This window comes from Rutilus rutilus (assembly GCF_951802725.1).
Source record: "Rutilus rutilus genome assembly, chromosome: 19".
NCBI classification, from domain to species: Eukaryota; Metazoa; Chordata; class Actinopteri; order Cypriniformes; family Leuciscidae; genus Rutilus; species Rutilus rutilus.
This window is the reverse complement of record NC_140232.1, coordinates 7,486,945-7,504,586: the sequence shown is the minus strand read 5'-3', so window position 1 is coordinate 7,504,586 and position 17,642 is coordinate 7,486,945. Positions and strand designations below refer to the sequence as shown.

Below are 17,642 nucleotides of genomic sequence, written 5' to 3'. Positions count from 1 at the left end.
ATTCTGGGTGGTTGCTAGGTGGTGGCCAGGGTGTTCTGGGTGGTTGCTAGGCTGTTTTGGGTGGTTGCTAGGGTATTCTGGGTGGTTGCTAGGGTCTTTTGGGTGGTTGCTAGGGTGTTTTGGGTGGTTGCTAGAGTGTTTTGGGTGGTTGCTAGGCGGTTGCCAGGGTCTTTTGTGTGGTTGCTAGGCGGTTGCTAGGGTGTTCTGGGTGGTTGCTAGGATATTTTGGGTGGTTGCTAGGGTCTTTTGGGTGGTTGCTAGGGTATTTTGGGTGGTTGCTAGGCGGTTGCTAGGGTGTTTTGGGTGGTTGCTAGGCGGTTTTGGGTGGTTGCTAGGCGGTTGCTAGGGTATTTTGGGTGGTTGCCAGGGTGTTCTGGGTGGTTGCTAGGCAGTTGCTAGGGTGTTATGGGTGGTTGCTATGGTGTTGCTAGGCGTTGCTAAGGTATTCTGGGTGGTTGCTAGGTGGTGGCCAGGGTGTTCTGGGTGGTTGCTAGGCTGTTTTGGGTGGTTGCTAGGGTATTCTGGGTGGTTGCTAGGGTCTTTTGGGTGGTTGCTAGGGTCTTTTGGGTGGTTGCTAGGGTCTTTTGGGTGGTTGCTACGGTGTTCTGGGTGGTTGCTAGGGTCTTTTGGGTGGTTGCTAGGCGGTTGCTAGGGTGTTCTGGGGGGTTGCTATGGTATTCAGGGCGGTTGATATGGTGTTACTAGGTGGTTGGTAGTTATCACAGATGGTTACTATGGAGTTTTTATAGAGTTCTTAGCATGATCTTGGCATGATTTAACACTTAACTAATCGCTATTAGCATGTAGCTATTCACTGCTAGCATATGTAGCATGTTGGAAGTGCTGTTTGCTAGCATGAGTCAAAAGAGCCAAACCTCATCTCTATACGATGTTCTGATACAGAGATATAGGTCTTGCAAAACGGTTGCTAGGGTACTCAAGTTTGGTTGCTATGGAGTTGCTTGGGAGCTGGGAGCTTTAAACTTAAGAAGTTTAAATTGGTTTGAAGTTTAAAGTAGTTTAAAGTAGTTTGAAGTTTATGATAGATATATAAATAAGTTAGATAGATACAAACAAACACACACACACACACACACACACACACACACACACACACACACACACACACTCACACAGACTACCTCGCTCACACACTCACTCAGACACACACACACACACACACACACACTCAGAGTTTATGAGTTTAGAGTTTATAAGTGTACAAGTTTTTGAGTTTAGAGTTTATAAGTTTAAATGAGTTTAGAGTTCAGAATTTATTAATTTATGAGTTTAAGAGTTCATAAGTCTATGAATTCATGAGTTTATTAGTTAATTAGTTATTAAATTTAAGTTAATTAGTTTATAAGTGTATGAGATTAGAGTTTATTAGTTTAAATGAGTTTCATTGGCTAATATATATAGAATGGCAGTTTGAATTAGTTTTCAAGGGATTTAGATTTAAATTTTTGTCGGTTGGTGAGTTTGAATTTTTTTAGAATGCCCAATGTTAAGTCAATGGGAGTTTTTCCGAGTTTTGATCGTCATTTTTAGGAAAACTGTAAGTCCGATCAGTCTGAAAATAGATAGCACACTTAGTCAGAAAAGTTTGAGTGTCTGAGCCGAGTTTGGAGTATGTAGAGTTAAAGCTCTAGGACGAGTTTCATATAGAAATTTTAGTCTCAGAATAATAATAATAACTAGATGCGAAAGTTCGTCGAGACAAACTTTAAGTTGGCTTGAGAAAGTTTGGACCGGAAAGTTTTTTGCTAGGCGGTTGTTAGGATGTTATGGGTGGTCGCTATGGTGTTGCTAGGCGGTTGCTAAGGTATTCTGGGTGGTTGCTAGGCGGTTGCTAGGGTATTTTGGGTGGTTGCTAGGGTGTTTTGGGTGGTTGCTAGGGTGTTTTGGGTGGTTGCTAGGCGGTTGCCAGGGTCTTTTGTGTGGTTGCTAGGCGGTTGCTAGGGTGTTCTGGGTGGTTGCTAGGATATTTTGGGTGGTTGCTAGGGTCTTTTGGGTGGTTGCTAGGGTATTTTGGGTGGTTGCTAGGCGGTTGCTAGGGTGTTTTGGGTGGTTGCTAGGCGGTTTTGGGTGGTTGCTAGGCGGTTGCTAGGGTATTTTGGGTGGTTGCTAGGGTGTTCTGGGTGGTTGCTAGGCAGTTGCTAGGGTGTTATGGGTGGTTGCTATGGTGTTGCTAGGCGTTGCTAAGGTATTCTGGGTGGTTGCTAGGTGGTGGCCAGGGTGTTCTGGGTGGTTGCTAGGCTGTTTTGGGTGGTTGCTAGGGTATTCTGGGTGGTTGCTAGGGTCTTTTGGGTGGTTGCTAGGGTCTTTTGGGTGGTTGCTAGGGTCTTTTGGGTGGTTGCTAGGCGGTTGCTAGGGTCTTTTGGGTGGTTGCTACGGTGTTCTGGGTGGTTGCTAGGGTCTTTTGGGTGGTTGCTAGGCGGTTGCTAGGGTGTTCTGGGGGGTTGCTATGGTATTCAGGGCGGTTGATATGGTGTTACTAGGTGGTTGGTAGTTATCACAGATGGTTACTATGGAGTTTTTATAGAGTTCTTAGCATGATCTTGGCATGATTTAACACTTAACTAATCGCTATTAGCATGTAGCTATTCACTGCTAGCATATGTAGCATGTTGGAAGTGCTGTTTGCTAGCATGAGTCAAAAGAGCCAAACCTCATCTCTATACGATGTTCTGATACAGAGATATAGGTCTTGCAAAACGGTTGCTAGGGTACTCAAGTTTGGTTGCTATGGAGTTGCTTGGGAGCTGGGAGCTTTAAACTTAAGAAGTTTAAATTGGTTTGAAGTTTAAAGTAGTTTAAAGTAGTTTGAAGTTTATGATAGATATATAAATAAGTTAGATAGATACAAACAAACACACACACACACACACACACACACACACACACACACACACACACACAGACTACCTCGCTCACACACTCACTCAGACACACACACACACACACACACACTCAGAGTTTATGAGTTTAGAGTTTATAAGTGTACAAGTTTTTGAGTTTAGAGTTTATAAGTTTAAATGAGTTTAGAGTTCAGAATTTATTAATTTATGAGTTTAAGAGTTCATAAGTCTATGAATTCATGAGTTTATTAGTTAATTAGTTATTAAATTTAAGTTAATTAGTTTATAAGTGTATGAGATTAGAGTTTATTAGTTTAAATGAGTTTCATTGGCTAATATATATAGAATGGCAGTTTGAATTAGTTTTCAAGGGATTTAGATTTAAATTTTTGTCGGTTGGTGAGTTTGAATTTTTTTAGAATGCCCAATGTTAAGTCAATGGGAGTTTTTCCGAGTTTTGATCGTCATTTTTAGGAAAACTGTAAGTCCGATCAGTCTGAAAATAGATAGCACACTTAGTCAGAAAAGTTTGAGTGTCTGAGCCGAGTTTGGAGTATGTAGAGTGAAAGCTCTAGGACGAGTTTCATATAGAAATTTTAGTCTCAGAATAATAATAATAACTAGATGCGAAAGTTCGTCGAGACAAACTTTAAGTTGGCTTGAGAAAGTTTGGACCGGAAAGTTTTTTGCTAGGCGGTTGTTAGGATGTTATGGGTGGTCGCTATGGTGTTGCTAGGCGGTTGCTAAGGTATTCTGGGTGGTTGCTAGGCGGTTGCTAGGGTATTTTGGGTGGTTGCTAGGGTGTTTTGGGTGGTTGCTAGGGTGTTTTGGGTGGTTGCTAGGCGGTTGCCAGGGTCTTTTGTGTGGTTGCTAGGCGGTTGCTAGGGTGTTCTGGGTGGTTGCTAGGATATTTTGGGTGGTTGCTAGGGTCTTTTGGGTGGTTGCTAGGGTATTTTGGGTGGTTGCTAGGCGGTTGCTAGGGTGTTTTGGGTGGTTGCTAGGCGGTTTTGGGTGGTTGCTAGGCGGTTGCTAGGGTATTTTGGGTGGTTGCTAGGGTGTTCTGGGTGGTTGCTAGGCAGTTGCTAGGGTGTTATGGGTGGTTGCTATGGTGTTGCTAGGCGTTGCTAAGGTATTCTGGGTGGTTGCTAGGTGGTGGCCAGGGTGTTCTGGGTGGTTGCTAGGCTGTTTTGGGTGGTTGCTAGGGTATTCTGGGTGGTTGCTAGGGTCTTTTGGGTGGTTGCTAGGGTCTTTTGGGTGGTTGCTAGGGTCTTTTGGGTGGTTGCTAGGGTCTCTTGGGTGGTTGCTAGGCGGTTGCTAGGGTCTTTTGGGTGGTTGCTACGGTGTTCTGGGTGGTTGCTAGGGTCTTTTGGGTGGTTGCTAGGCGGTTGCTAGGGTGTTCTGGGGGGTTGCTATGGTATTCAGGGCGGTTGATATGGTGTTACTAGGTGGTTGGTAGTTATCACAGATGGTTACTATGGAGTTTTTATAGAGTTCTTAGCATGATCTTGGCATGATTTAACACTTAACTAATCGCTATTAGCATGTAGCTATTCACTGCTAGCATATGTAGCATGTTGGAAGTGCTGTTTGCTAGCATGAGTCAAAAGAGCCAAACCTCATCTCTATACGATGTTCTGATACAGAGATATAGGTCTTGCAAAACGGTTGCTAGGGTACTCAAGTTTGGTTGCTATGGAGTTGCTTGGGAGCTGGGAGCTTTAAACTTAAGAAGTTTAAATTGGTTTGAAGTTTAAAGTAGTTTAAAGTAGTTTGAAGTTTATGATAGATATATAAATAAGTTAGATAGATACAAACAAACACACACACACACACACACACACACACTCACACAGACTACCTCGCTCACACACTCACTCAGACACACACACACACACACACACACACTCAGAGTTTATGAGTTTAGAGTTTATAAGTGTACAAGTTTTTGAGTTTAGAGTTTATAAGTTTAAATGAGTTTAGAGTTCAGAATTTATTAATTTATGAGTTTAAGAGTTCATAAGTCTATGAATTCATGAGTTTATTAGTTAATTAGTTATTAAATTTAAGTTAATTAGTTTATAAGTGTATGAGATTAGAGTTTATTAGTTTAAATGAGTTTCATTGGCTAATATATATAGAATGGCAGTTTGAATTAGTTTTCAAGGGATTTAGATTTAAATTTTTGTCGGTTGGTGAGTTTGAATTTTTTTAGAATGCCCAATGTTAAGTCAATGGGAGTTTTTCCGAGTTTTGATCGTCATTTTTAGGAAAACCGTAAGTCCGATCAGTCTGAAAATAGATAGCACACTTAGTCAGAAAAGTTTGAGTGTCTGAGCCGAGTTTGGAGTACGTAGAGTTAAAGCTCTAGGACGAGTTTCATATAGAAATTTTAGTCTCAGAATAATAATAATAAGTTTAAATAGGATTTCAATATGTTGGCTCTCTCAAGCCAACTTAACTAGATGCGAAAGTTCGTCGAGACAAACTTTAAGTTGGCTTGAGAAAGTTTGGACCGGAAAGTTTTTTGCTAGGCGGTTGTTAGGATGTTATGGGTGGTCGCTATGGTGTTGCTAGGCGGTTGCTACGGTATTCTGGGTGGTTGCTAGGTGGTTGCTAGGGTGTTCTGGGTGGTTGCTAGGATATTTTTGGTGGTTGCTAGGGTCTTTTGGGTGGTTGCTAGGCGGTTGCTAGGGTCTTTTGGGTGGTTGCTAGGGTCTTCTGGGTGGTTGCTAGGCGGTTGCTAGGGTGTTTTGGGTGGTTGCTAGGGTGTTTTGGGTGGTTGCTAGGGTCTTTTGGGTGGTTGCTAGGCGGTTGCTAGGGTGTTCTGGGTGGTTGCTAGGATATTTTTGGTGGTTGCTAGGATATTTTTGGTGGTTGCTAGCATCTTTTGGGTGGTTGCTAGGGTCTTTTGGGTGGTTGCTAGCGTGGTTGCTAGGCAGTTGCTAGGGTGTTATGGGTGGTTGCTAGGCTGTTCTGGGTGGTTGATAGGCGGTTGCTAGGGTGTTATGGGTGGTTGCTATGGTGTTGCTAGGCGGTTGCTAAGGTATTCAGGGCAGTTGATATGGTGTTACTAGGTGGCTGGTAGTTGTCACAGATGGTTACTATGGAGTTTTTATAGAGTTCTTAGCATGATCTTGGCATGATTTAACACTTAACTAATCACTATTAGCATGTAGCTATTCACTGCTAGCATGTGTAGTATGTTGGAAGTGCTGTTTGCTAGCATGAGTCAAAAGAGCCAAACCTCATCTCTATACGATGTTCTGATACAGAGATATAGGTCTTACAAAACGGTTGCTAGGGTACTCGAGTTTGGTTGCTATGGAGTTGCTTGGGAGCTGGAAGATTTAAACTTAAGAAGTTTATAGTGGTTTGAAGTTTACAGTAGTTTGAAGTTTATGACAGAGATAGATAGATAAATAAGTTATATAGATACACACACACACATACACACACACACACTCACTCAGACTACCTCGCTCACACACTCACTCAGACACACACACACACACTCTCAGAGTTTATGAGTTTAGAGTTTATAAGTGTATAAATTGATGAGTTTATAAGTGTACAAGTTTTTGAGTTTAGAGTTTATAAGTTTAAATGAGTTTAAGAGTTCAGAGTTTATTAATTTATGAGTTTAAGAGTTCATAAGTCTATGAATTCATGAGTTTATAAGTTAATTAGTTTATAAGTGTATGAGTTTAGTTCATTAGTTTAAATGAGTCTCATTGGCTAATATAGTATATAGAACGGCAGTTTAGTTTACTCTTCAAGGTGTTTAGATTTAAATTTTCGACATACACACACACACAAGCACAGACACACTCACTCTCTCTCACACACACACACACACACACACACTATCTCTCTCTCACACACACACTAACACACAGACAAGCTCATTAACTCACACACACACACACACACACACACACTCAGAGTTTATAAGTTTAAATGAGTGTGTACGAGTTTTTGAGTTTACACACACACACACACATAGACACACACACACACTCTCTCTCACACACACAATTACACTAGGTTGTTCTGGGTGGTTGTTATGCTGTTGCTAGGCGGTTGCTAGGGTGTTTTGGTGGTCGCTATGGTGTTGCTAGGGTGTTCTGGGTGGTTGCTATGATGTTGCTAGGTGGTTGCTAGGGTGTTTTGGTGGTTGCTATGGTGTTGCTAGGGTGTTCTGGGCGGTTGATATGGTGTTACTAGGTGGTTGGTAGTTGTCACAGATGGTTACTATGGAGTTTTTATAGAGTTCTTACTTAACTAATCGCTATTAGCATGTAGCTATTCACTGCTAGCATGTGTAGCATGTTGGAAGTGCTGTTTGCTAGCATGAGTCAAAAGAGCCAAACCTCATCTCTATACGATGTTCTGATACAGAGATATAGGTCTTGCAAAACGGTTGCTAGGGTACTCAAGTTTGGTTGCTATGGAGTTGCTTGGGAGCTGGGAGCTTTAAACTTAAGAAGTTTAAATTGGTTTGAAGTTTAAAGTAGTTTAAAGTAGTTTGAAGTTTATGATAGATATATAAATAAGTTAGATAGATACAAACAAACACACACACACACACACACACACACACTCACACAGACTACCTCGCTCACACACTCACTCAGACACACACACACACACACACACACTCAGAGTTTATGAGTTTAGAGTTTATAAGTGTACAAGTTTTTGAGTTTAGAGTTTATAAGTTTAAATGAGTTTAGAGTTCAGAATTTATTAATTTATGAGTTTAAGAGTTCATAAGTCTATGAATTCATGAGTTTATTAGTTAATTAGTTATTAAATTTAAGTTAATTAGTTTATAAGTGTATGAGATTAGAGTTTATTAGTTTAAATGAGTTTCATTGGCTAATATATATAGAATGGCAGTTTGAATTAGTTTTCAAGGGATTTAGATTTAAATTTTTGTCGGTTGGTGAGTTTGAATTTTTTTAGAATGCCCAATGTTAAGTCAATGGGAGTTTTTCCGAGTTTTGATCGTCATTTTTAGGAAAACCGTAAGTCCGATCAGTCTGAAAATAGATAGCACACTTAGTCAGAAAAGTTTGAGTGTCTGAGCCGAGTTTGGAGTACGTAGAGTTAAAGCTCTAGGACGAGTTTCATATAGAAATTTTAGTCTCAGAATAATAATAATAAGTTTAAATAGGATTTCAATATGTTGGCTCTCTCAAGCCAACTTAATAATAAGTTTAAATAGGATTTCAATATGTTGGCTCTCTCAAGCCAACTTAATAATAATAAGTTTAAATAGGATTTCAATATGTTGGCTCTCTCAAGCCAACTTAATAATAATAAGTTTAAGTACAATATCAGTAAGTTGGCTTTCTCAAGCCAACTTAATAATAATAATAATTATTATTATTATTATTATAAAATAAACAAACATAAGAACAAATACAAAAATATAAGTATAAAATATCAGGGCATTTATATGTATTTGAAAAGCTTTAATATTTGTATTGTTTTTATAAGCTTTTTATTTTGTGATCTCATGTTTGAAAGAGTTTCAAAATATATTGTTAGATCAGTGTTATAGAAGGCAATATACCGTAGGAGGTTTTCTTTTGAGTTATTCTTGTCTTATGAATATAAAATTTCGCCAAAATGATAAAAATATTAATTATATAATTTTGTTTTTCAGAAAAAAAAGGGTTTTTGAAACAAAGTAAAATGTCATGAGGGTCTAAATCAAGACATCTGTTCAATTTTTTTGTCATATCTATTTTAAAGTCAGTCCAAAAAGAAATTGAACATTTATTTTTATATTGCCCTTTTTCTGTCTTCAAGTGATGTGTTACAAAAAGTGCACTTATCACAAACAGCGTGAATATATCTACTAATGGTTGCATTTACAGGATAGCATCTATGAATAATTTTGTACATTACTTCTTTGACTTTATTAGAAATAATAAACTTATAGGGCATAGTCCAAATGTTGCGCCAAGATATACAATAAGGTTTAAGCCACTTTGATTTACATGGAGGACTGGATCCAACATTAAAGGAGTTTCTTATAAAGTTGTTATTAAAACCTTTATCAAATAAAGAGAGACCATTTACAAAGAGTTGAGGATTTTGTAAAGATGTATTATTGATATCTACATCTGAAAATTTGTTTAATATTAGTATGCCATTAGGAATAGCCTTAATTACTTTGTTAAATTCTTTTTCATTTACAAATAAACCATATTTTGAAATAAAATTAGGGTAGGTGTAAAATTGCCCATTTTTGTCAATTAGTTGGCTAACAATTAAAATGTTGTGTTGGACCCAATTCTCCATGTACAAAGATTTTTTATTATGAATGATATTACTATTGTTCCATATAAAACACCTACTGGGAGAAAAATTGTGTTTGTACAAAAGGGACCAGAAAAGTAATGTTTGTCGGAAGAGAACTAGTGCAGTTGAGTAAAGTTGGCAGTAAATTCACAGATTCGATTGTTGTATAACCATCAGGACAGCAGTGATGTGTGAACTGAATTTAGCAACAATACAGTGAATTACAGTAAAGATATGTTTCATAAAAATCATAAAAATTATACATTTACAATTGTATAAAATTTAAAATATATATTTTCCCAAAATAAGTGTTGTAGTATAACCTTCAGGACAGCAGTGATGTGTGAACTAAATTAGGCAACAATACAGTGAATTACAGTGAAGTTATTGAATATTTTCATAAAAATTATACATTTACAGTACAAAATAGGCCTATATATTTTACCAAAATAAGTGTTGTTGTATAACCATCAGGACAGCAGTGATGTGAACTGAATTTGCCAACAATACAGTGAATTACAGTGAAATTATTGAATATTTTTCATAAATAATAATCATAAAGAATATATGCAAAACGATATTTATACAAAATAAGTGTTGTTATAAAAAGAGGTGTCATTTGTGCAGTAACAACGTTTAGCTCACGAGTTATTGACCCGGGAAGTTCGAATCTGTGAATTTACTGCCAACTTTACTCTCAACTGCACTAGTTCTCTGAATCCGCAGTAGGTGATGCAGGGAGTCTTGTGATTGGTTTTCAAGCCAGCCAATCAGAATTTAGCAGTCTCATCTCTGATTGGCTGGAATTATGGCATATTGTAACGCTGGGTTGTGTTGAGCAAGCGAGCCGTCTGCGCTTAGAGAGCGCTCACGGCTGGTATGAAAGGAGCAAGAAAGTGAAACTTTGCACACGCGAAAGAGAACGTCCGCGCACATCCAAATACTTATTTTAAATGCAAAATTGATTTTCGTTCGCTCGCAATATTTTCTTATCTGCGAGACGAACATTTCTCCGCAAAACTCAGTTCACGCGCGTGCGAAATGCCCTTTTCCACGCTCAAAATGTGATCTTGCGCGCGCAGAATTGTGACCGAAATCTCACCCCATATTCAACCAGATCCATGTCCTTTTTATATGTTACCACAGAATTGATCACTGGAACAATGAAAAAGAAAGATTGGTTCTTATAACAGAGAGGTACGTATGTCATCATTGAAAATGATGTTTAATACATTCGTAGTAGGAAACCAGTCCTGAATGAGATGCTGTTGCTATGTTGTAGGTCTCTGTTGGTGTGCAAATATGACTTCATAAACCTCCAGTGTCACCAGGTCATCAGAATTTCCTTGAACGCTGTGGACACAATCTCTATTGGCGAGTTTGAGTTTCCTCCAAAATCCCTCAACAAGTAAGACACTTTCGTTCTCAAGCATTTTTGGCCCAGTATAGCTGCTCAACATCTAGACAAATATCTTTTTAGGGATTTTGTTAATCACCCAAACATTGTTACAAACTACACTGCCCGGACAAAAAAAAATTGGATTTAAATAGGCAAATGCTTTATAGTCTATGATTGGAACATTATTGCAGTGATTATTATGTTTCTAGCATGTTATATGTTTGGCACTGAGTCGAGACCTTTAATGTCAATACAAGATCTTGACCAAAAATGTATGCACCTCTTGATGGAAAAACATCACAACATTTATTTCCATCAAGAGGCGCATACCACGGAATATGGCCATGTTGCGTCTTCCTACATGGTTGTTTAAAAAATGAAAAGATACACACTCCATCAATTAGGGTTAGAAGAACTGTTGCCAAACATATAACATGCTAGAAACACAATAACCACTGCAATAATGATCCAATCATTTACTTTTTGACAAATAAGCATTTGCCTATTTAAATCCAAATAGCGAGATTTAGGTAGTATTATACTGCAGGATAGTAGTATGATCAGATGTGTGTGTGTGTGTGTGTGTGTGTAGGAGAGAGGGAACGGGAATCCGTGTCCAGTGGGATAAGCGACCAAGACCTTCGTTCATAAATCGCTGGAACCCCTGGTCCACTGACATACCCTTCGCCACCTTCACTAAACACCCCATGGCACACGCAGATGAAAAGGTGGCTTCCCTTTGCCAGGTAAATGTGCTTTAGTACTAGTGCTGTCAAAAATTTTGTCCCACCCCATACATATCAATTCTGAAATGTTTGAAACGGTTTCAATACTCCTCTTCCACATTATTGATACACTGATATCAGCTCAGCTGCGTTCTCACTTTCTCCTCTCTCCAATATCGAACTGACAGTAGTGTTGTCACAATACCAAAATTATTGTTTCGATACCGATACCAAGTCAAGAATTGCGATACGTTTCCTGAAAAGGGAGAAACACTCTCAAATATCATTGCTGTGCTTTATTTTAAAACTGGGACAACATTCTAATCATATAACACACTAATAAATGAACATATGAACAGCAGATATATTAAACATTTGAACAAAATATGAAATATAAAAATATAAAAAATAAATTAGAGCAATGACATTCAAGGTAAAAAAATGATAAATTTAGCAGCATTATCTCAGTTATCATAAGAAACACAAGTTACCGGTAATAACTTTATCTTGATTATGAACTTTCAATAAAAATATGAACAGCGATTATATTAAACAATGTTTAATATTGGTAACATATGATAAGCCTCATTGGTGATATATTTGACATATGGAGAGAGTTGTGGAAGGCCTATACTTCATGTTAAACATAAATATATAGCAGCAAAGACAACGTCGGCACTGCAGTGTTGACGGCAAAATAGGCTACAGAATATTTTGTTCTGAGGTGCAATATTTGAAAATCGATAATATTTTTTTAAATTACATTTATATCTGCATTTATGTCAAAACCTAGACTTTCAAACATCAAAATGTCATTTATTAACATGCATTCGTGTCAAAGTGACATAGAAACATCTTTTCCTATTCTATTTTGCCTGGAAACAATTCCAACACGCTTGCGTGTCGCGTGAAAAATAGGCGTAGGTTTAATTCTAGCGTGTCACGCAGGCAGTGCTAGCTCTTAACATGGGAGCTGAAATAAAAACGGCCTTACAAATCTGGAACGCGGTCATTCTTAGAAGTATCGATACTAATAAATTTAGGTATCGTGACATTTTTAATTTCCAAGAATCGCAATACTTTTGAAGTATCGGTGCACCGTGCAACACTAGCTGACACACACCTCAGTGTATTTCAATTAAATTAGAGGTCGACCGATAGTGAATTACCGATAACTAGGTTGGCCACGCTGGCCGATTAATAACCAATTAATAAACCGATAGTTTGTAGAAGGGATACTGAATGAAAACAAACATAACACATAAAATAGTGCTGCACTTTATTACAAAAACAATGGTGACAATGTTGTCATCTGAACGCAAAGGAAAAATGTTTCTGTTTTTAGTACATCACTGTTGTGTAAATGTACCATTAATCTCAGATGCTAAAAATCGTTCAGTGTGCTCTTCATACTATATGCATAAGAAGTCAGATAAAGATTTATTTTCTCTCTTTCAGCTTGAGAATTTCAAGACCCAGCTCATCCAGGCGGTGAAAAAAGCCCATAAAGAATTCCCCATCCCGGGACGAGCCAATGGCGTGCTGATACTGGAGCGGCCACTCCTTATCGAGACTTACCTGGGCATCATGTCCTTTATCAACAATGAAGCCAAACTGGGCTACGCCATGACAAGGGGAAAAATCGGCTTTTAACTACTGAATTCTCTCTCCATCTCTGTCATCCTCCAGTCAAGTGCTGTTTTTGAGTGATACTGCGTCACTTGAGTATGTGAGTTGAGTACATACTTGTTTTATTGTTTGGATGTATATAGCGTGTGAAATGTGCCAGGCAGTAAGGCATGGTCACTGCGACAGGATGTGCCTAGATGAACCTGATGCCAATCTACGTGCCCTCTTCTCTATTCACAGTTAGTAAAACAGCCTTTCTAATGTGGTTGAATGGTTTGGAGAGGCAGTTTGTGTCTGTTTTATGGCATGCTTTGATGACCATTTTTAACAAATATTGTGGCAGCCGATTAGTTTGTAGGTTGACTGAATGACTTCAGGAAGTCTTTTTCAATTTAGATCCGCTGAGGGTTCACCTTACCCCCCGCTCTGCTGACTTTCTTAGGGGGCGTTTAGATAAGACACTTTCTTGCATTGGAAAACACCTAGACTGTGTGCACTGGAATGAAACGCAGTATGCTAAAAAAAAACACACACAAGATGCGATGCAATGAACAAAGACATCCATGCATGTGTATGACTATATACTGCAGTAAAAAAAAAAAAAAAAAGCGTTTTACCAAGCGAACAGTCAAACAGTTAAAGCACAGTTTGCTAATTAAAGCATTGTCGCGCCGAAAATATAAACAATAAATTATAAAAACTTTCTGACCTCAGGGTTAGGGCTAAGACTTGTTGCGTTCAAGATGTTGCATTCTGAACATTTACTTTTAAATATAGGATTTCCAGTTGCGATGAATGATTATTCCTGCAGGTTTTGTGCTCAGCGCATCACTGATCTATATAAGTGGCCCTCTCATAAAGCTGCCTCTCAAACAGCTTGCCAATACCAAACTGACTTCAACGGTCAAAGACATACACAATTATGTCAAAATGCCTGTCTTGCTGGGTATTCAGGTAAACAGTCACAGTATATTGGACCAGTGCATTAGCTCTTAAAGTGACAGCGGCCTAATAAACCTGCTGCTTTCTGTCATGTTAATAAAAAGGAAAAAGAAAAAGAAAATCACTCGCTGATCTTGACTGAATAACTTTTGTAACTTTAATTGTGAGCATTAATTTGTCTTTAATTTTTACAATGAAAACTATCCAGTGTTGTTTTATATTTGATTCATTTAATTTCTGAAATTTTTCTTACCTGAATACTGTTAGATCCACCTGAAAACTTAAAGCCATGTTTATTTCATTTCTCTCTTTATTCTATTGTCTTTATTTGTGCTAACGCTTTTTTTTTTTTATTACTGATGTTTTACATCTCTTTTCCCCATAAATCTAGTTCAACAATTCAAATAAAGCCTTCCTGTGCTGTGTATAATCTATTACAACAAAATTAACAAAATTATCAGAAAAAAAATGATCTGTATGGGGGTATATATGGCAGTTTTTCACGTGGTATCGAATATTGATATTTTTTTAAAGGGACATTGTGTAGGAATTTCTCCCATCTAGTGGTGAAATTGTATTTTGCATTCAGACGAATAATGCTCTCCAGCGCCTCGCTTTTTCAAATGCGTGTTGCATCTACGGTAGCCGTTACGTACCATAAAGCTATGACAGTATGTCTTTTAATAGCACTTCATCGAGTTATACTGTCTGTCTATATAATAAAGTACACAACCAAGCAATAAAAAAAAAGCTTGTAATTAAGACCGTAACATTGACTTACCTGTCGAGAAGAAAGCAGGCAACTTCAGCGTCTCTTTTGAAAGCTTTCTCCTGCATCAGCTATCCCGACATTAACCCTTGTTTTTTGTAATCTCCGGTCACGTTTCGTTTTTACGGTCTACTTTGGACTTTTTCGACGACGAGGACTCCTTATCCTGTGACTAACCGTACAGTGCAGCCTTTTAAACTTGCCGCGGCAGTGACAAGCGCCTCTCACTGCTCTGCTCCTCCGCTTCTGCTGGCTTCAGTCACGTGACGCTGGCTCTGAACGAAAACGCGTTGTGGAAACGCGTTGGCCTAGTACTTTTTGTCCCTCTCTGCTATTATAGTTTTTCAAGATGGCAGAACTACAGGGAAGCCTAAGTGGACCTACCCGTCCCATGTATATAAAGATAATAAATTCTTCGTTTACGAGGATAAGTCAGATCATTGGCAGAGGTATTTGTACACCATTGAGGACATATTTAAGAATAAAAATATTGATTTTAGATAATAAAATACCTAAAAAACTACACATTGTCCCTTGAAGGTATTGTATCGAAGTTGGAAATTCCAGTATCGTGACAACACTGCTATATAATAGGAAGTATTCGATTTCATGCGCAGTGTAAATGATCGGAGAATCCGGCATACGTCACCACATCGTTTTCACTTGAAGCTCCAGTTGTATTTTTATTAAACATTGCAAGGTCAAAAACAATTGTAAACATTGCAATATGCATGGATGGATTGTTTACAATATGGTTTATAACATTAGAGAATAGGGTGAATTTTCATCTCAAATTTAAATACTATTAGAGTTTTGGAGATTCGTCAATTTTAAAGTGGTTTACTTCATTCATGAAACACAACCAGAATTATTTTTTTTATTTTTTATTTTTTTTTACTTTAATTTCGCAATTGATCATAAATAGTTTTTACTAATTATTTTGATGGAAATTCATTGTGTTTATTTCATGAATGGGGTCCAGTGTGACTAAACAGGTTTCAAAGCTTGTCATAGAAAAACTGCATGCCTTCTGAACAGCACTACTGTCAAATTAAAACCAAGGTTTGCATTATGTAAAATGTATTTATTTTATTCTGTACTGCAGTGCTATGATAAGGTGTGAAACTCTTTGAATAAAGGCGGTTTGGGGATCACCCATATATATATATATATATATATATTATTATTTAGTCTTTTAAGTCTAAACCCATATACCTTTTCACAAAAAAATTCACATTCAGTAGCATCTGCTTATGCCGTCTTCGCAAAATGTATTTTCACAAAGAAATGCTTGGGTCATATTTCACCTGCAAATCAAGTTAAAAAAAAACTAAATGTTTTGCACACAGACGGTTACGCTCACTTCTCATTAATGTAATGTGTAACAAATTATTTAAAATAATTCTATGTGGACACAATAATTAAAAATCAGATCTTTGCAAACAAAATGATCTCTTCAGAAAAGTCTGATTTAATTTGCTTGGAAAACCATGTTTTATCTGATTTTTAATTATTGTGTGCGCACAGAATTAATTTCAATATTAATAAAAAACATGGTAAGATTGATAGAAGACGTGTATTATTCTCAAATGTGTCCACAGGAAGCACCTGCCTGACACTTATTTTCACACTCGAAATGTTCAAGTCCCGTGGCTGCATATTTCAAAGTGAATTTCCGGTCTTATTGTGGCTACTGTAAACTCCATGAATGTACAACTGTTACATGTTACACTCGTTTTTGTGTGCTTTATTGATTATTCATGCCTTATTTCTTCAAACTTAATGTAGACAAGTTGGTTGTGCCCTTCTTAGGTTACAGAAAACATGGATGAGACGACATTTAAAGCTAAAATGAAGTTATGCTTTTCATTTTTAACTAAGGCAAATAGATAAGCTGTTAATTCCTCAGGTGATGTTGGTCAACAGATTGGCTTTAAAAAACATTCTGACCATGAAGAGCGATTACGGGTTCAGAGTATTTTTCATGCTTATGCACTTTTGTTGGCCAATGTCTGTTTGCTTTTTTGCTATGCATAAAGAAATCGTGGTATCCTTGTTGAAATGAAATATCTTGTTTGTTTGTTTGTTTTTAAACAGGCACCATATACAGTATATATTTTGTTTTAATGTAATGCAAAGTTGTGCATGAAGATTATGCCTGCAACTTAATAGGTGTCAAATTTGTAGATCATAGCCACAATTCACCAAAATGTAAGCACTTTTCCCTCTGTTTAAAAGCATGTCTTTTTTTTTTCAAGTGATCAATTATTTGATTATCCATTCAACCATGTTATTAATTTATAATACTGTTTCTATCACCCAAATAAAATCTCGCTCTGATCTCTTCCCCCAAAGTTTCTGTTCAAAAATTGTTTTAATTTAATCATTCTGGATTTACCTAATTATTATTTTTATTTTATTTTATTTATGTAATATAAACATGCTTTAAGCTTTTGTGGTTATTTTAATGCATTTCATTAGTTGGGAGTCTCATTTTTTTCAAAATAATTTTGTTGAATCTCAACCTGGCAAGAACAACAAAAAAAAATCAAAAGATTTTGATGACAATTAAGCACAATTCCACACAAATTGTCATTAATGGGATGTAAAAATAAATAGAAATAATTGTTTACAGTGTCCTTGTTTCACATTATATGTAGATCCTGTAGTGCTAACTATAAATTATGCATAATCACATGCAACTAAACCCTAACTCAAACACCAATCCTTAACCCTATAATAAGTACATGTATATTAATCAGTACTTAAATGTATAATTACATTATAACACGGACACTTTAAAATAATGTCACTTTTAAAATAGTTTTAAACGACACTTTAAAATAAAGTGTAACCTATTTTTTTTTTTTTTTTTTAAGTATTTATACATACAAGTGGTATTTACTCTATTGCTGATTTTGATTAAATTCTTATTTAATTTTTTAGATATATAACAGTAATCCTTTAGTAGTCTATTACAGTAATAAGAAACATCACTAAGCAAA

At 37.1% G+C, this 17,642-nt stretch overlaps 1 protein-coding gene across 2 annotated transcripts in view; it reads left to right on the top strand.

The window, feature by feature from the left end:
• tprg1l (tumor protein p63 regulated 1-like) overlaps window positions 1–17,642 on the top strand; it is a 32,629-nt gene that overhangs the window by 14,029 nt on the left and 958 nt on the right. The window contains exons 3-6 of one of the 2 annotated variants that reach the window (XR_014625447.1): window positions 10,320–10,370; window positions 10,456–10,581; window positions 11,165–11,318; window positions 12,756–13,026. Coding sequence is in view for 1 of the 2 variants with exons in the window: in XM_084389399.1 (XP_084245525.1) it covers window positions 10,320–10,370; window positions 10,456–10,581; window positions 11,165–11,318; window positions 12,756–12,950 (526 nt within the window). In the remaining variant the exon portion in view is untranslated. Of the gene's footprint in view, window positions 1–10,319; window positions 10,371–10,455; window positions 10,582–11,164; window positions 11,319–12,755; window positions 14,215–17,642 lie in introns of those variants that run through there. The other variant, XM_084389399.1, reaches the window with a different exon arrangement.